The sequence below is a fragment of the Pogona vitticeps genome, chromosome 2, assembly GCF_051106095.1.
Source record: "Pogona vitticeps strain Pit_001003342236 chromosome 2, PviZW2.1, whole genome shotgun sequence".
In the NCBI taxonomy this organism is placed as follows: Eukaryota; Metazoa; Chordata; class Lepidosauria; order Squamata; family Agamidae; genus Pogona; species Pogona vitticeps.
This window is the reverse complement of record NC_135784.1, coordinates 6,742,299-6,762,138: the sequence shown is the minus strand read 5'-3', so window position 1 is coordinate 6,762,138 and position 19,840 is coordinate 6,742,299. Positions and strand designations below refer to the sequence as shown.

The window sequence follows — 19,840 nt, the reverse complement described above, 5'->3', positions numbered from 1 at the left end:
CTGTCAATAGTTATGGGCCCAGGTATGTGTCCAGGTATATGACCAGGAAGCTACTAAAGAGATTGCTGACCTGAGTGAAATCCAGAAGGAGAGAGCCAAGAAGTGTACAAGCAGAAGTGAGTAAAAACAGTTTTGTCTACAGTCTGTGAAAATGGCAAGTGAAATGTTAATGTCAGGACTGAGCATTAAGAAGCTAAATGGAGAAAACTACTCCACTTGGCAGCAGAAAGTCCAGTTCTACAAAAAGAGTCATTGTGGGACATTGTTGAGAATCCAGCAGCTGTGCGGAATGAAAGAAAAAAGAAACAAAATTCTAAAGCACTTGCAATAATTGGGTTGACTCTAGAAGACCGTCTCCTAATCCATCTTAGACGACAAACTTCTGCAAAGCAGGCATGGGAGGATTTAACGGGACTCTTTGTAAGAGTCAGCGTTGGAAGCCAAATCCAAATTGCACGAAAACTCTTTCGTACTAGATTACAAACTGGTGGGAGTATGTTACAACATTTAGAAATACAGTGGGGTCTTGACTTACGAATGACCCCACTTGCGAACAATTCAACTTACGAACCCGCCCTATAGGGGAAATAAGGACTCGACATACGAACTTCCCTCGAGTTACGAACAGGAAAAAAAGTGCCCCCTCCCCTTAGAGGCTTCTGGAGGGGGGGAAAGGGTCAGAAACTTAAAAATAAATAAAAGGAAGTCACTTACCAGGCCTTGGTAGCCCCCAAACAGCAGGAAAAAGAAACAGCTAAAAGACCACACCAGAAGGGAGCCTGGCAGCCATTTTGTGTTCCCCCCCTTCCTGCCCTCTCCTCTCCCCGCCTATCAGCTGATCGGCTGGCTCTGAAGAGTTTTGGGGAGGCTTGCTCAGCACCTAAAAAGCCTGCCTGTGTGTCTTTGTGCTGAAAAAATCAGCACAACATGCTTTAAAACATGATTTAAAATTGGCTTCGTTGAAAAAAAAGATTTCTAAAGTGCTTTGCAAACTGTTCCCTGCCTTCCTCCTCGTTTCCTGAACATAAGGGAAAAAAAAAAGAAAAAATATCCCCCTCTAGTGGCAGAAGGCGGAATAGCAGCTTCCCATTAGTTTCTATGGACAGAAAAGAGCAGATACAGATTAAATGGTTTTCAATGCATTCCTGGATATGGAACAACTGATTGGTTCAAAATTGGGAAAGGAGTACGACAAGGCTGTATATTGTCCCTCTGCTTATTCAACTTATATGCAGAATAAATCATGCGAAAGGCTGGACTGGAGGAATCCCAAGCCGGAATCAAGATTGCCGGAAGAAATATCAACAACCTCCGATATGCAGATGATACCACTCTGATGGCAGAAAGTGAGGAGGAATTAAGGAACCTTGTAATGAGGGTGAAAGAGGCGAAGACATGGAGGCAGTAACAAATTTTACTTTCTTGGGCTCCATAATCACTGCAGATGGAGACAGCAGCCACGAAATTAAAAGACACTTGCTTCTTGGGAGGAAAGCGATGACAAACCTTGACAGCATCCTAAAAAGCAGACATCACCTTGCCAACAAAAGTCCGCATAGTCAAAGCTATGGTTTTTCCTGTAGTGATGTATGGAAGTGAGAGCTGGACCATAAAGAAAGGTGACCACCGAAGAATTGATGCTTTTGAATTGTGGTGCTGGAGGAGGCTCTTGAGAGCCCCCTGGAATGCAAGGAGAAGAAACCTATCAATTCTAAAGGAAATCAACCCTGAGTGCTCATTGGAAGGACAGATCCTGAAGCTGAGGCTCCAGTACTTTGGCTATCACATGAGAAGAGAAGACTCCTTGGAAAAGACCTTGATGTTAGGAAAGTGTGAAGGCAAGAGGAGAAGGGGACGACCGAGGATGAGATGGTTGGACAGTGTCATCGAAGCTAACAGCATGAATTTGACACAACTCTGGGAGGCAGTGGAAGACAGGAGGGTCTGGCGTGCTCTGGTCCATGGGGTCACGAAGAGTCGGACATGACTAAACAACTAAACGACGACGCATGCATTCCTATGGGAAATGCAGATTCGACCTACGAACTTTTCGACCTAAGAACCACCTTCCAATACGGATTAAGTTCGTAAGTCGAGACCCCACTGTACTGAAAACAATGCTAATGGACTTAAGAGAGAAATATATAATATTTACAGAGCTACAAGAAGCTTTCATAATTCTCTCTTCATTAGATAAAACATATGACCAATTTGTATCCAATTTAGAGGTTCTTCCACAAGCTGAACTGACAGTATTAAATATAACAAGTAGGCTTTTGGAGGAGGAACAGAAGAGAAAAGATAACAACGTGACTCAAAACCCTCTAATCAAAGTACCAAGCCGAATGAAAGAGAGGAGGAGAAAGTTGCAGCTGTAAACATTCATCCTGGGAGGCGATGTTTTGCCTGTGATTCCAGATGACATCTGATAAAAAGTTGTAAATTTAAGAAGAGAAAAGGAAAACAAACAAGACATAATAGAGATGCATCACACCTGACGGAGACTATTGATAACTCCAGCCACCATGAAGAATGGATTGTTGACTCAGGGGTAACAGCAAGCATGTGTAAGGATAAACTGCTGTGCATGACCTCGGACTGGAAACAAGGACTAAGCTGTATATTTGTGTATATACAGTGGGGTCTTGACTTGAGAACTTAATCCGTATTGGAAGGCGGTTCTCAAGTCAAAAAATTCTCAGGTCAAATCTGCATTTCCCATAGGAATGCATTGAAAACCATTTGATCTGTATCTGCTCTTTTCCGTCCATAGAAACTAATGGGAAGCTGCTATTCTGCCTTCGACCGCTATAGGGGGATATTTTGTTTCTTTTTTTCTTAGGTCAAGAAAGGTTCAGGGAAGGCAGGGAAAATACAGTCCAGGCAATACAGTACCAGGCAGTCTGAAGACTGTCTCCCAATACACTCTCTAAACACTGGGAGGAGTGAGGAAGCAGACAGGCACCCTTTTCACTTGCCAACAGTTAACTGAAAGTTCAAATTTTGCACTTTCCCTGCCTCCCACGTGGGGTTTTTTCAGTTCGTAACTCAAATCTAAGTATGTAAGTCAAGTCAATATTTTCCTATGAGAGTGGTTTGTAAGTCAAAATGTTCTTAACTCGGGCCGTTCTTAAGTCAAGACCCCACTGTATCCTGTAAATAATACAACTATTCTTCTATCAACACTACATATTGTTTGGCGTCTTCATCTCTCAGGGAAGTTTTCTACTGTTAGTGCCACCTGGTGTATCCTGGTAATACCGCACCTCTGTCACTTCCTCTCCTGTTGTCTATTTTTAAATGGCAATAAAAAGAGACAGATTTGAATGCAAACTGTCTACTTATTCCTTTTTTCCAAAACTCATTCTGTCAATACAATCTGTTGATCAGGTCCAAATGTTACCATGTTTCCCCAGAAATGAGACCTAACCTGAAAATAAGCCCTAGTATGATTTTTCAGGATGCTCATAATACAAGCCCTACCCCAAAAATAAGCCCTAGTTAAGTAAAACCCTGGCCTCCACCATTGTGCAGCATTGTGCAGCAACCAGAAGATGACATGACTGTAAAATAAAACATCCCCTGAACATAAGCCCTAATGCGTCAAGCTGTGCACCTCCAAACAAGAGGATAAATTACTCTTTGGCAATCAAGAAAAGTGGTGCAATGCCTTTTCTCCCAACTTGCCATTAACCAACAGAAAATAATTTTAGGGGCAAATGGAAAGAAGACAGGCAGAAGGTCGAGAAATGAAAGGGAAGTGGTCAAAGATACCCAGTGTGGTGTATTGGATAGAGTGATGGACTCGGATCACAGAAACCAGGATTTGAATCCCAGTTCAGCAGTGGAAACTCACTGGGATAGTAGAATTGGTAAAACCACTTCTTTAGCATCTCACTTGTAATGATATGTGTTTTTGAAGCTATAGTGTGTTTATTAGAATGGGTTATGTAGTCATGTAATTGTCTTAATGGCATCCATTTTGAATCAAAGTCTGTGTCTGTGAAAGGAATTTCACAGATGCTGTTTTCGACTCCCTAGCTCTCAGTCCTTATCTGGTTGCTAGGACGGCCGAAGAGCAGAAATTCTGGTAGTCATAACATTTCTACCACTAACATAATAACACCTGCAAAGTCTCATGTGAATCTAGGGTGGGACAAGACATTCTTTGCTTGTTCCTGATTGGTTATCCTGAAGAAGAAGGAGAAGGGGGGTAGTGGAGTCTTAAGTTGTAAAATGGAGTGTTGCAGAGAGAAGAGGAGCCTTTTTTCTAAAATGGATTCTTTTTCCTGAAATGGAGCCTTTTCCCTAACATGGACCTGATGGACTATAATGGACTTTACCATTCCTGATGGACTATGGAATTCCTGGATACGTAAGAATGTAGTTTTCTTTAAGAGAAGGAAGGCTATGCAATCCTTAACTATAGATTAGTATTCATTTCTTTTGTTGTTGTTGTTGTTGTTTTAGCTGGAGTTTGTGAAGTATTCTAATGTCTTGATTGGAAATGTTACTAAATGCCTTATTTTGCAATAAACTGAATTCTATCTAGAACTATAATTTCTTAATAAAACAGTAATGTTTGAGATCTCATGTGTTGGTCTCTTGAACAGAATAGCCTGAATAATTATTTTGCTACCTAATAATTGGCCATGTGTTTGCTACCATAGAGCCCATAATTTACCTGAGTTCTAGCTCATGGTTTATGTTGTGTTTCTTTCTATTTCTTAAAAAGGGGGTAGACTTGAGGAAGGGGCTTCAGTGCAGTTTCCTGGCGGAGTTTGGGCTCACCTTAGCCACATAAGAACTGACTGAGCTCCGGAATCTCTCTATTCCCGGCTTGTTCTGTTCTCCTCGGAGACGGAAGGAGCTGGCATCACTTACCTTGAAAGCTCTGTTAGGATCACTGTAAGTCACTTCTAACTTGACAGCTCCTATTTATTACCATATTTTCTATGTATAAGATGCCCCCATGTATAAGACACCCCCCACTTTTCTAATCTGAAATTAAGAAATCTAAGTGGGGCTTAGCAAGTGTAGGGGGAAAGGGATCAAAGTGCTGCAGGATGACTTGATCCCTGCTTTCCCCTCCACTTATTTTCTCTCCTCAGCTTACTTCCGTGTATAAGACCCTCAATTTTTAGTCTAAAGGTTTTAGACAAAAGTATAGTCTTATACACTGAAAAGATGGTATTTGTTCTATTTATACACCACCTTTCTCTGGATAAAGCAATATCAACAACAGAGGAAGAATAAGCATTTGATTCACAATCACATTGTACTTTTTAAAACTTTTCTAGATTTTGACTTTTTGGGGCCTTTAAGTTTTTTTTGTCTTGATTTTGAGAGAAGTTGCAATTTTTACAATGAGTGAATTGGAGTCATAGAATAATGAAGTTGGAAGGAGCTTATAAGGCCATTGAGTCCAACTGCATGTTCAAGGCAAGAACATCAAATCAAAGGATATCTGCCAGGTGGGTGTCCAAATTTCCCTTGAATGCCTGCAGCAGAAAAAGAGCATCAATTAAAAAAATATACAGGAGAAGAAGGAAATGGGTCTATCGACAAATTGGTGGGCAATGCTAAAATTAGAATCAAGATTTAAGAAAGATAAAATAATGGGTTTTAACGAGAGGAAGGTTGAGGTGGATGAGCCGTGGATTTATACTAGTGATAAGATTATACAAAAAATTGCATATTTTTTGTTAGAAAATAATTTAGAGGACAAAAGGCTGAAAGCAGTGATGATGAAATGGGTACAAAATTTTGGCTATAATATAGATGTAGATGATTGGATTCAAATGTGGAATGATAACTACAGTCAGCAACTTGGGACTTTTTTGCATAGGTGGTGGGTATGTATCAGAGTAAAATGATTTTGGAGACAGATAAAAAAGATATTATCCAAGAAACAACACAATTAAAAATACCTTTAAACCAGAAATGTTCTTACTGAATATGCCAGAAATTGTTGATTTAAAGGATAGCTATATTAAACATATTGTTGCACATATTTATAGCTATAAGGTTGATCTGGGCTAAAAAATAGGATAGCTTGTTAAAGGCACTATGTGAGAACTTGAGAAGATATGTTAAAAAAAGCTGAAAAATGTCTTATGATTGAGCCCAGAAACAAATATGAGTAGAGAATATAACATAGGTTAAGGAGTTTTGTATTGTAACACAGTTATGGAGTCAAGATTATATTAGTGTATTATTGTAAACACTCCCCTGTGTGTATTTTTGTGTGGTGTTTTTCCTTCCTTTCCCCCATATTTGTATTCCTTTGATTCCTGTCTGTTTGTTATATAATAAAATTTTAAAAAAGAAAAAAAGAACAGATCCTGCCCTTCCTTTGTAGAACTACTTTTCAGTTTTTCCCGAAAGCTTCTGGTGTTGCAGCACTCACCAACTCCCAAGGTAACTGGTTCAACTATTGTACTGCTCTAACAGTTATAAAGGTTTTTTCCTGATGTTCAAGTGAAATCTGGTTTCTTGTAACTTGAGCCCATTGTTGTCTGTCCTGCACTCTGGGTTGATTGAGAACAGATCCTGGCCCTCCTTTGTATGGCAGATTTTCAAGTATTTCAAAAATGCTATTATATCTCCACTCAGCCTTCTTTTCTCAAGGCTATACATGCCTAGTTCCTTCAGTCTTTCCTTAAAGAACTTGGTTTCCTTGTTGCCCCTCCTCTGATCTAGATCCAATGTGTTAACATCTAAAAGTGTGGTGTCCAGAACTGAACACAGTACACGGGATAAGACCTAACCTAAATAGAGGGGGACTAGTATCTCTTGGGATTTGACAATTATTCTTCATTCATGCACCCTGAAATCACATTTTTTGTTTGTTTTTTGCAGCCACATTGCACTGTTGGTTCATGCACAGCACATACCTGAAGATTTTTTGTTGCTGCTGCTTTTAGTGTTTCTAGCTAACCTCAGCTCATTCTCAGCTTTTGCCCTCCTAATGCCATCCCTGCATTTTCTTGCTATTTGTCTGTACTCATCTTTGGTAGCCTGGCCTTCTTTCAATTTCCTATACATGTTCTTTTTTGCTCTTTGCTCCTGTGATTCTTTTCCATGGTGCTTCCTCTACTGTTTGCTCTCTCCTCAGTATTCTCTCCTCTGCCTTCCCTTCTTCCTCTTCCAGTGCCTCCATTAACTACTGCTGCTGCTCAAAAGATCTGTCAATGTATACGTTGTCTTCCCTCATATTTTATTTATTTATTTATTTATTTTATTTATATTCCGCTTATCTGGTCGGTTAAGACCACTCTAGGCGGCTTACAACAAAAAACACACAGAAATATATATATATAAACAGTTTCTACATAGTAAAACACATTTCACAAGATGGGAGCAGACAGTGGGGAAAGGAAGGAAAGAAAGCATCAGGAATTAATTGGGGGAAAGGCCTGCTGAAACATCCATGTTTTTAATTGATTTTTAAAGAAACCCAGCGAGGGAGCCTTGCGAATCTCTGGAGGTAGGTTGTTCCATAGACTTAAGTGTGGCTACTCGCTGCTCCAGTTCTCTCAATTTTCCTTCTAACAGTGCCACAGGTTTGCACTTCCTGCATGTGAACGCCATGTTACACTCAGGCACTAAGACAAACATTGCACGAACTTTGTTGGTCACTATAATGGAAGTGTCTGTTCCCTCCATCCTCCCCATTAGCTTTTTGTCCTTCCTTTAGTTTGTTACCCTAAATGTAGCTGAGAAAGTAACTATATCCAACCCCAAACACTCCCCAAATTTTCTTAGAGGCCTTGCCCACCAAAATCCCCTTTCAAAAACGTTAAATGTCCATGTTTACTCGCTTGGGTCACTTTAGTCAACTTTATTCCTCAGCTGTGCTGTGTCCCAGGTAGGTGGGGCTTGTCAACCTTGGAAGGCAGCCCATCTGGAAGAAGGAAAACTCTGATTTCAAACCTCCACTGTCTTGTGGCTACATCCACTGATGGAAAAGGCTTCAGGAGTTAACCTCAAGGCACAATCCTGAGCCGGAGTCCCGGAGGCAGTTCGTGACGTTCTGGCAACTCCTGCAATGTTGCTGCAACCAGTTGTATTGGCTCTTGCCTTTCCATTGGACTATTTCAGTGACATGGAGAGGGGGGATTTGCTGCTTGCGTGACAGCCTATCCTCCATATTCTTTTACCCAGTCTTCATGCTCTGGAGAGGACACTCCAGCTTTGCATACAGCGTCAAAATAACACAGGAAGTAGCAGTTACCGGTTATAAGTCTTTGCTCAACTGGCATACCGTGTGATGCCAGGGGGTGCTTCCAACAGTGGGAGAGGGCATTGCACCTCACTAGGTAGCTACCACTTGCCTTAAGCTGGGCAGTCCCCAGCCAGTAAGGTACTACATTGCTGCGGTATGTTAACCTCACAGGGTGCATGGGGTAACCCTGCACCATGCAACAATAATACAAAAACATCTGCCCTAAAGTTGGGCACCTGGAATGTTCGGACAATGACCTCTGGCTTTTCTGATGACCTGCAGGAAATAGACGACGTGCGCAAGACAGCTGTCATTGACATGGAACTGAGTAGGCTTCAGAGGGACATTGTTGCCCTCCAAGAGACGAGATTGCCACACTTGGGATCTGTCAAAGAAAAAAACTTCTCATTCTTCTGGCAGGGAAAACCATTGAATGAGACCAGGGAATATGGTGATTGTGTTGCGGTTAAAAATACTCTGCTGAGATCTATTGTTACACCTATTGTGGGGAGTGAAAGAATCCTGTCACTCATCAGCAGGACCACTCACCTTTAGTGTATATGCACCAATACTGTCACCTACAACAGACGTGAAAGACGAATTATACGACAATCTGGCAGATACTATCAAAAAAGTCCCTGAGAGAGAGCCACTGTTCATTCTTGGAGACTTTAATGCCATAGTTGGTGCTGATCCCAATTCTTGGCCCACTCGTCTAGGCTGTTTTGGCACGGCAAAGATGATGAAAATGGCCAACGCTTGCTGGAGTTTTGCTGTTATTATGGCCTCTGTGTGAGCAACATGTTCTTTAATATGAAGCTTCAACACAGAGTATCTTGGAGACATCAAAGATTGAAGCATTGGCATCAGCTCAATTTGATCCTCACCAGACACTCTCGACAGGGGACAAGATGGTTGGAGCAAACTTCGGGAGGCAGTGGAAGACAAGAAGGCCTGGCATGTTCTGGTCCATAGAGTCATGAAATCAGACACAACAACTAAACAACAACAAGATGCTCTAGCCTTCCAAGTATTACAATCACACACAGGTATAAGGGTGCTGACTGCTATACTGATTACTCCCTAGCATGTAGTAGAGTCAAACTGCAAATAAAGAGATTGTATCACACAAAAAAGGAAGGAAGACCATGTATTGACATCAGCAAGACTCGCGATCAAAGAAAAGTGGAGGTGTTTGCCCAAGTGCTTGAGGAAACCCTTCCAGGCCTGGCTGATGGAAATGCACCTGAACGATGGAAACATTTCAAGAATGCTTTTTATAACACACTTAGTTCACATTTGGCAAGAATACCAAAAAGACGGCAGACTGGTTTGAAGCCCATTCGGAGGAGTTAATGCCAGCTATTGAGGATAAGAGGAGAGCTCTAGCAGTATACAATGCCTGTCCCAGTGAGTACAACTTGCAGGTTCTTTGAGTTGCTTGTAGCAAAGTCCAACAGTCTGTCAGGAGATGTTCTAAAGATTATTGGCTTCAGCTCTGCTCTCAGATACAGACAGCAGCAAACACAGGTAACATCAAGGGAATGTATGATGGTATCAAGTAGGCTTTAGGTCCAATATAGAAAAAATCTGTTCCTTTTAAAGTCTGAGACAGGTATGCTCATCCAGGACCTAGCACAGCAGATGGGTGCAGCACTACTCCAACACATTTTTGGTATCACCTGGCAGGATAAAGTTCCAAACAGAGTAGTTGTAGAACGAGCTGGAATTTTTAGCATGTATACATCAATATGTTTCTGGAGAGAAATGGGAAAGATAAATAAATGAAATAAATGAAAAAATAAAAAATAAATGAACAAATGAAATTAAAGAAAAATAAATGAATGAAACAAAAGAAAAATAAAAGGGTGAAGGTGGCATGGGTGAAGGGAGAAATGTGGTTACGAGTAATATAATTCAGTGTTAGTGGGTTTAACGTAATATAGTGAGGAAGTGTTTTTGGTTTAAGTTTCTTTTCAATATATTATTGTTTTTTTTAAAAAATTCTTCTGTTTCAGAATTTCTTCATTCCATTCTTCTATATTGCTTCTCCGTTTGTGTAAGTTATTTGATATGAACTAATGCTACTGCTATGAATGGTGTTCTTTCCATATTCCATGCATTTCTATGGTTTTTCCTCTGTGTGAATTTTCTGATGCCTACTTAGGGCACTGCTGTTGCTGAAGCTCTTTCCACATTTCATGCATTCATAGGGTTTCTCCCCAGTGTGAATTCTTTCATGTGAAATAAGGTGACTGCTGTTGCTGAAGCTTTTTCCGCATTTCATACACTTATATGGTTTCACTCCCGTGTGAGTTCTTTGATGTAAACTAAAGCTACCGCTGTCACTGAAACTTTTTCCACATTCCACACATTTATATGGTTTCTCTCCTGTGTGAGTTCTTTCATGGGACTTAAGATGACTACTGCGACTAAAGATTTTTCCACATTCCATGCACTTGTATGGTTTCTCCCCTGTGTGAGTTCTTTGGTGTAAAGTAAGGCTACCGCTATCACTGAAGGTCTTCTCACATTCCATGCATTGATATGGTTTCTCCCCAGTGTGAATTCTTTGATGAGTTCTAAGGTGAGAGCCTTGCCTGAAACTTTCAGCACATTCCATGCATTTATATGGTTTTTCCCCAGTGTGAATTCTATGATGTGAACTAAGGTGACTGCTTTGGCTGAATGTCTCTCCACATTCCATGCATTTATAGGGTTTCTTCCCCATGTGAGTTCTTTTATGTCTACTTAGGGTACCACTGTCCCTGGAACTGTATCCACATTCCATACATTGATAGGGCTTCTCCCCTGTGTGAGTTCTTTTATGTTTATTTAGGGTACCGGTCTCCCTGAAGCTCTTGCCACAGTCCATACATTGATAGGGCTTCTCCCCTGTGTGAATTCTTTGATGTGAAATAAGGTAACTGCTGCAACTAAAGGACTTCCCACATTCCATGCACTGATAAGGTTTTTCCCCAGTGTGTATTCTTTGATGTGTTCTAAGGTGAGAGCCTTGGCTGAAGCTTTCAGCACATTCCATGCATTCATATGGTTTTTCCCCAGTGTGAGTTCTTTGATGTGAACTAAGGTTACTGCTTTGGCTGAATGTCTCTCCACATTCCATGCATTTATAGGGTTTCTCCCCAATGTGAGTTCTTTTATGTCTACTTAGGGTACCACTGTCCTTGAAGCTATATCCACATTCCATACATTGATAAGGCTTCTCCCCTGTGTGAGTTCTTTTATGTCTAGTTAGGGTACCATTCTCCCTGAATCGCTTTCCACATTCCATGCACTGATAAGGTTTCTCCTCAGTGTGAGTAACTTGATGTGAAATAAGATGACCACTTCGGCTGAAAGCCTTTCCACATACCATGCATTTATATGGTTTCTCCCCTACATGAGTGATATGATGGGAACGAACGTCACTGCTAACATTGAAGTGCTTTCCACATTCCATTAGTTTATATCATTTCTCTCCTGTATGAGAGTTCGTTGGAGTCTACTGATGGTGCTGGTTAGGCTGAAGCTCTCTCCACCTTCTATGCATTTCTATAGCTTTTCTTCAGGTGAGTTCTTTCATGTGAGCTAAGGAGAGAGCATTGGCTGATCTTATCTCAGAGAAGCCTTTATACTTTCTCTCCTCTCTAACATTTTCCCCATGAAATACTACTGTTATTTGTAGTTATTCACAGGTAAACTCAATTATTTTTGTTCAAATAGGAGGTATATATTTCTATCAATGGAAAATGTCTGCATTCCTTTTTTTTAAATTAACATCGTGTGGAGTTCAGAAACATCTACACCCTGAGAAGCTGGAGATCTATTTTCTTCTGTCTTTCACTTGTTTCTCTACTTCCCTTTTCCTGCTTCACATGTTGTTGTTTTCAGTGGCAGCAGAAGTGGCTCTGCATAATTTTGACTCTTCTGTTTACCTGGTGGAGAAAAAAAGAGAAGATGAGAAGGGCAGCAGAAAAGGGAATGTCACTGGGGATAAAACCAAGGTACTCACTTTTTCTTTGAGGAAGGAACTCCATAGCTGAGCCAAGAAAACCCCAAAGGCAAGGGGAAAGATTCTTCTGGCTCTACTTTCCTTCAATCTGCATGATCAGATGGAAAGCCAGTAGAGTCCAGAAGAATAAAACTTTGGTAGTGAAAACCATAAAATTGCTGAATAAAATACAAGGGGTAGAAAAGCCTTCAGAATTCCTTCACTGTTCCAAAGCAGGCAGACATAGCTAGGGAAGTGAAAACATGATTTCGTGGATCCTTGGGTCTACAATAAACTATCTCAACTTTATGTTATGCTTGGAGGGAAAATATTCTTGGAGATGAAGAGCAGTTTAGTTTGCACCTGGGAGCACTTATTTAAAGCTAAAACCCCGCCCCCTCAGACCATGCAGTCCGGGAGAACAAAGGTCAGAACAAACATACCCTTGCAAGCTTAAAAACCCACAAGCTTAGAAAAAACACGAAATAAAATGTCCTCCTAGACACAGCTCACCTTCTGCTTCCCCTTCCTCTGAAAGAAAAGGGCTTAGAGCTTCTGCTTGCACGCATTTAAAGCCAAAACCCTGCCCCCCTCAGACCATGTGGTCAGGGAGAAGAAAGGTCAGCCTAGAAGAAAATACCTCATCAAATAAAATGTCCTCATAAACACAGCTCACCTCCTGCCCCAGGTTCCTCTTTAGGAAAAGGGTTTAGAACTTCTGCTTGCACATATTTAAAGCCAAAACCCCACCCCCTTAGGCAGTCAGGGAGTCAGGGAAGTCAGGGAGATCAAAGGTCAGAGCAAACGCACGCTTGCAACCCTAAATATCCACAAGCCTAGAAAAAGAAATATTTATTTATTTTATTTATTTATTCGATTTTTACCCCACCCCTCTAGACAACGTCACACCAGATAAAATGTCCTCCCAGACACAGTTCACCTTCTGCCTCTGCAAGAAAAGCGATACCTCATTGCACATTGTTAAAATATAGTGCTGGCTCCTTCAGATATGGAGGAGGACAAGAAAAGGAAAGACACTAAGATCACTTAGTGACTGGGCTGTGTACCCACCCTAGCATAAGAGAAAATGTTTTTTCATTGGTGTGTATTCTTGAAATGCCCATGGGTATAGAGAGTAATTGCATTTTTCTCATGAATTTTATAATTTTGGCATATTGCCTACTTAAAATTCACAATTCAATTTTAACATGTGGAGAAGTTTTGTACAACTTATTTTTATACTCCAAAGTAAAACTAGATGTCCAGAAGATATTTTAAAGGGTGCAGTAAACTACCTGGGTTCCACCCTATGTACAACTGGGAAAGAGGGCTAATCTACAGGCTTCTTCATGGCCTTATTTTTTTTTAATTTACTATTTGAACTGCATAATGATTTATATTCTCCTATGAAGATGACAACATAAAATTATTGCTATTATTATTAAGACACACAAATTATTCTCTTCTCGCTTTGCTCTGCTGCTGCTTCTCTTGGGATCCTCCATGTTGGTTTTTTTTTGTCTACGGTGTTGTTCCCCTCCTTCTCTTCACTGAAGTTTTGTACCCTTTCCCCGCAAAGGTGCTTATTATCTCTTGAATTCAAAAGAAGCTTCTGCCACCCATGCAAGACAGTTGCCATGTCTCTCCCAACATAACATGAATTTCCTATGTAAAAGTCAGGTGGGTCCATGAGGATGTGTGTTGGACCCATGTTTTGATGCCACTGCAGAGTCACATGCTGAAGGACCCATGATTTCTATGTTGTAATCTGTGGATGTGGTGGCGCTGCGGGTTAAACTGCAGAAGCCTCTGTGCTGCAAGGTCAGAAGACCAGCAGTCGTAAGATCAAATCCACATGACTGAGTGAGGTCCCGTTGCTTGTCCCAGCTCCTGCCAACCTAGCTGTTTGAAAGCATGTAAAAATGCGAGTAGATAAATAGGTACCACCTCAGTGGGAAGGTCACGGCTTTCCTTGTCTAGTTGCACTGGCCATGTGACCACAGAAACTACCTTCGGACAAAACACTGGCTCTATGGCTTGGAGATGAGCACCATGCCTTAGTGCACCATGGACTAAATGTCAAGGGGAACCTTTACCTTTACCGTGGTCTCAGGATGATCCTATGTAAAACTGAGGTGGATCCATGGGGATCCGTGCACTAGATCCATGTTTCCACACCACTGCTGAGCCATGTACTTAGTAGTGTGGTGTAGCGTGCGGGCACTGTTCACCGCCATGATGGGAAAATGGTTTGAGGATGATCCTACATACACGATGAGAGAGATCCATGAGGATCTGCATGTTGGACTCTTGTTTTTGTGCCACTGCAAAGCCATGTATTAAAGCACCCATGATTTCAGTTTTGTAGTCTGTGAACATGGATTGGCTATATGATGTGAAGATTGTTTAAGGAAGATTTCCTCCAAAAATCATATGAAATCCTGTGGATCCATTCCTCATATCCATGTTTTCATTCCTCTGAATAGCTATGTGCCAAAGGATCCCCTTTAAAGATGTAAGATGGCTCTTTACACTCATTGTTCTTAGCTTTAAATATTATTCTTTAATGATGTTAACCACCATTGTATACCGATTGTTTTCAACTTTAAATCAAAGAATCATAGAAAAGTGGGGTTGGAAGGGGCCTACAATCCCATCCATTCCAGCCCCCTGCTCAAGGCAGGAATACAATCAAACCATATCTGTCAGGTGCTATTCTAAGTTTTTTTAATGCCTCCAGTGTTGGAGCACTCATCAGCTCCTGAGGTAACTGGTTCTACTATTGTACTGTTGTAACAGTTAGGAAGTTCATCCTGATATTCAACCAAAATCTGGCTTCCTTTAACTTGAGACCATTGTTGCATGTTCTGCACTCTGGGATGGTCGAGAATAGATCCCGCCCCTCCTCTGTATGTCAGCCTTTCAAATATTTGAAAAGTGCTATCCTATCACCCCTTTGTCTTCTTTCCTCAAGGCTAAACAATTCTTTCAGCCTTTCCTCATAAGGCTTGGTTTCCAGCCACCCTTAAACAAGGGACAGACAGCCTTGAGAAATGCCACTCTAGCCATCTGAGCAGGAAGGTAATTCAGAGGTGGCGAAGTAGCCATTCCTCACATCTCCTCCCCAATCTTTCTTTTGGGTCTTTGAAGAAATGCTAAGAGATCGTGCTTGGAGGACATCAGGCCCGCAGCGAGTTGGACATGAGGATGCATCGGGTCTCTTCCAGATCTACGAGGAGCTTTTGATAAATCTGCAAATATGACCTTTTCCCAATGCCTTGAACACAGAGAGATGAAATGTCTGTAACTCTACCATTCAACCTCCTCTTGACAGTCTTGGACTCATCGTGGGCACTTTGGGGAAAGCAGACTCTAGGAGGAAAACTGAAGCGGCCAGATCATCCACTTTCAAGTTTAACCCCTTTGTTTTCATCTGCTGATCAGCAGGTGTGAGAGTGGTAAGCTAGTAGGAGACCTGCCTCTTGGCAGATTTATGTTCTTTGCCTCCAAAAGCCCTCCATGGTTTGGGCCCATGTTACCTGTACGGGCGTCTCTCAATGTCATCTGCCCGACCCACAAGATCATCTCAGTCAAGGCTCCGCCAGGTGGGCACACTGAGGGAGGCCCATTAGTTCTCTACAAGAGGCAGGGCTTTCTTTGCAATGGCTCCAACTTTATGGAACCACGTTCTGGAGGAGCTGCACTTAGCCCCTCCCTCTGGACTTTTAGGAAGCAATTAAAGGTGGCTTTTCAGGGAGGCTTTCCGAGCACCTCCCTCCCTTTTTTCTTTCCTCTACTCTTTTTTCCTTCCCATCTCTTCCTCCATCTGCTCTGGGATTGGTCAGTGCCATTTGGTTGTTTTTTAGGGTTATTTTTATTGGTTTTACTTTGTTCTTATATTTTAAATTGTTTATATTATATGCTGTTAGCCGTCCAGAGTAATCAGTTGACTAGATGGGTGGGGTATAAATTCAATAAATAAATAAATAAATAAAATAAAATAAAATAAATAAATAAATAAATTTTACTATTTCTATTTTCATTTCATTTAATGAGTTGTAACCCACCCAGAGTAGTGCTGTGACACTAATGGGAGCGGGAGACTGAATTAATTAGTTAATTTTGCCCCCTTGGACGAGGCACCCTGCAGAAGCTGAATCCTCAACACATCCAGATGTGGTGGATCACCAGCCATCACCATCCTCCAGTCTGGATGGCACCAGCAGAACCAGAAGACAAGACCCACAGCAAGGTTGCAGGGGTAATGTGTGCAGGATGTTCTGAGGACTCTCTTGTTGTTTGTGATTTGAGCATGACACAAACTTTTAAGACTTCAGAGCTTCTCTGTAAAAGAGAAAAATGCTCATCGCCAAGACCATCCAACAGCGCGATTTTAGCTGTGGATGTAGTTGAGAAAATTCTGCTCCCTGTGTTACTGAAAGAAACAACTAAAAGAACTATTGTACCAAAACATAATTCAAACAACAATCTTGATGAATTAAATGCCCACACAAAGAACATAAACCCAGGCTTACCGCCCTTGTCTAAATATACAAGTTTTAATTCTTTACATTCCTGCTATGTTCCATAAACACAAAATACTCAAGAGTTGTTATATACTACAAAAGTCTTACAGCTATGAAGAAAACTGTAGGCACAAATACTTCAAAATACATTCTTCCAACTCATGAAAAGCTACCACTGTGATTTCCATCCAAAGGTCTTAGAACTATGAGAGGTTGCAGACAAAAGTACATTCAAATACAAAACACAGAGGCAGGATTTAAATCCTATAAAAATAAAGGCGCTTAGAGCCCAAAGAGGTACATGGAAACTAAAGACAGAGAATACAGTACATTTCTAAGATACTAGCATATAGGATAGAAACAAAGAATACTGTATATAAAAACATCTAATTACACACAAAGGAAAATAATATTTTTCTAAGTGCTCACCTAGCCATCTGCCAGTCTATGGAGATGTGTGCCCTGCCAGCCCCATTTCATTAACTCCATGGGCTCCAGCTCAGCTTCTTGGCTCAGAACAGCTTTTATTAGTGGTGCAGCATCACAAACTATTGAATAGCTCAGTGGTTGAGGCATCTGGATGCGAGCCAGGGATTGGGAGTTAGATTCCCCCTTGGTGCCGGCTTGACAGGAACTGGACTTGATAATCCACAAGTTCCTTCCAGCTCTGCAGTTCTAAGATGATGATGATAACACCTTCTCCTTGCCTTTCCCTTTACATTCTCATAGGGTTGAGTTATAGTCTCTAGTCCTTTGGGCCTTGCTTGACAACTTGGGATCCCAGTTAACTTTACTGGAGCTCCTCAGAGTTAAGTTCTCGGAAAGTAGGAGGGAGAGGGAAGCTTTGCTCCAGAATACACCTCCTTTAGGTTTGTAGATATAGGAGAAAGACACCAAGCTCTGCAATTCATTTCTCCCTGTTCAGTTGACATGCCTGCCGTTACTTGACTCTCTAGCATCATGGCAGTGTCTGGGTGGGTTCAAACACACGGTAGGAATCTCTAGTGGCTTTTCACCTGAATAAATCAAGAGGGCAAGAGGAAGCAGCTTTCCTCATTCTCTTTCCTAATCTCTTCATCTTCCTTTACATCATCTTTTTCTGACACGAGTAATGACCCCCTGCCTTCTCACTCCTGCCCATTTTTTGTGGACCCGTCCTCCTCCAGTTGTTCCTCATCAGGCTCTTCTTTCTCCTTCACCGGTGTGGGCTCTTTCCTGCCAACATGATACTGGGGAAACCTACTCTCATTATGGCTGCCAAATACCCATGTCCTGGGGCCAGAAAGCTACCTAGAGATCCACATCCGCTCTCCTTCACAGGATGAACATTCATATTTTCTGTATCTTTTTGTGTTGTTTCATTATCTTCTTTCTTTACTTATCTCTTTGTCTCAGCTAAATAATATAAGGGTTGGTGGCTTCTGGTGCACAGCGTAACATGGAGCATTGTTAATTTAAATGTTGCATTCACATGTGTGTGTGTACATGCATGTGTGCGCGCGCGCATCCTATCTCAACATAGGACCTCCACAAATCTGTAAACAATCTCTCCTCCAGGAACTACGAGTTCTAGGAAATTCTATTATCCTTACATTTTCTGTACTTTCAAGGGTCTGTATGGCAGGCTACTACTATACTGATAAGAAGTTTCTTAGAGCTAAAATTATATAGAATCTGGAAAAGTAACTCTGTACATTTGATGCACTAGGATACTATTACCCTAAAACACTGAAACACTAGACCACTGTGAACTCAAAATATTATAATACACTGTAAGACTTACAAACCCTGCTTCACGTACCACATTGTAAGAGAAACAAGTTCATTATAAGTTAAACAAATTCATTATAACATGAACACATTAAACTATTCTTGATGATAGCCACATCAATTCTTCTTAAAACTGTTTAATCTATTTCTTCCCAAATTTCCAACCTTTTCTTTCTCAAGTAGTTCCAAACTACCTAAACACTTCTGAAGTTGAGTTGATTCTCCCGCTGCATTCAAAGGGCGAGGCAATGTTCCTTCTTCTTCATCACTGTTTTGTGCTCCTTGCATTTCTTCATCCTACGTAGTAGATGAATCCAGTGGTTGATCATCCAGTTGGCCTCACATTGGTTCTCATTTTTGTTCATTCATCAAGCCCCCTTTGTGGTAACAGAGATCAGCATGCACCTGGACAGACACTCTGTAGTACCACAGGTTGTCCAGGTTTCTGACTACTTCCATGAGCATTTCTTTCTTATAGAAGTTAGCAAGATGTACCACAATATCTCTTGAAGCCATTTTTCTGCTACACTTCAAACCCAATGTATACAGCATCTCAGTTTTCGGTCACACAAGCCTCAGTGCCACAGTATCAATCCACTGTAAAATGTCACCTCTAAGCTTCACCTGGTCTTCAGCATAACCCTCCAGGAAACTGTGTAGCTTAACATTTTTCCTTCATCCTCTGTCCTCTAGATCAGCCATTCTCAGTGGGGAAGCATATGGCCCAAGGAGGGCATTGGCACATTTGAAGGCAGCCATATAGTGGAAACAATTATTCACATGTGATCTTAAAAGGTTAGTTATGCAACTTATACAATCCTGTTTCAGCCTATATTTTTTTTCATATTATGTTTATAGCCATGGCCAACAAAAACCTGTTAGGAAAGGTGGCTTTACATCAATTGTTGTTTAGTCATTAAGTCGTGTCCTACTCTTCATGACCCCATGGACCAGAGCAAGCCAAGCCCTCCTGTTTTCTGGAGTTTGGTCAAATTCATGTTGGTAGCTTCAATGATCCAGTAGTTCTGAACTATTCAATCTGCTCTGATGGAATTCTCATGGAGAGATAACTAAATATAAATTGCCATCCCTTAATTAGCTCTTGGCAAGAAGCAGCATTTCTTCTTCCAAAACATAATGGTTGCTCATTGTTTCAAGCCATTTCAAAAGGCAAACTCTTTAATTCTTTATCAAGGACTAAGTTTGAAATGTTGTGTTAATAAAGGGTTAGAGTACAGTTAAAAGTACATTTAAAAGTGCAGCATGGAAATAGTTTACTATAACAATTACTAACTATATATATTTAGGCGTACCAAAACAATT

At 41.1% G+C, this 19,840-nt stretch overlaps 1 protein-coding gene and 1 long non-coding RNA gene across 2 annotated transcripts in view; one reads left to right on the top strand and one right to left on the bottom strand.

Moving 5' to 3' along the window:
• Positions 1 to 19,840, top strand: part of LOC144587339 (uncharacterized) — a 251,289-nt gene that overhangs the window by 4,910 nt on the left and 226,539 nt on the right. The gene's annotated exons all lie outside the window — the stretch shown is intronic.
• Positions 6,241 to 19,840, bottom strand: part of LOC110070816 (uncharacterized) — a 29,438-nt gene continuing 15,838 nt past the window's right edge. The window contains 1 exon segment of the mRNA XM_078387374.1: positions 6,241 to 11,476. Coding sequence (XP_078243500.1) covers positions 10,353 to 11,476 — 1,124 coding nt within the window. The 3' untranslated portion in view covers positions 6,241 to 10,352.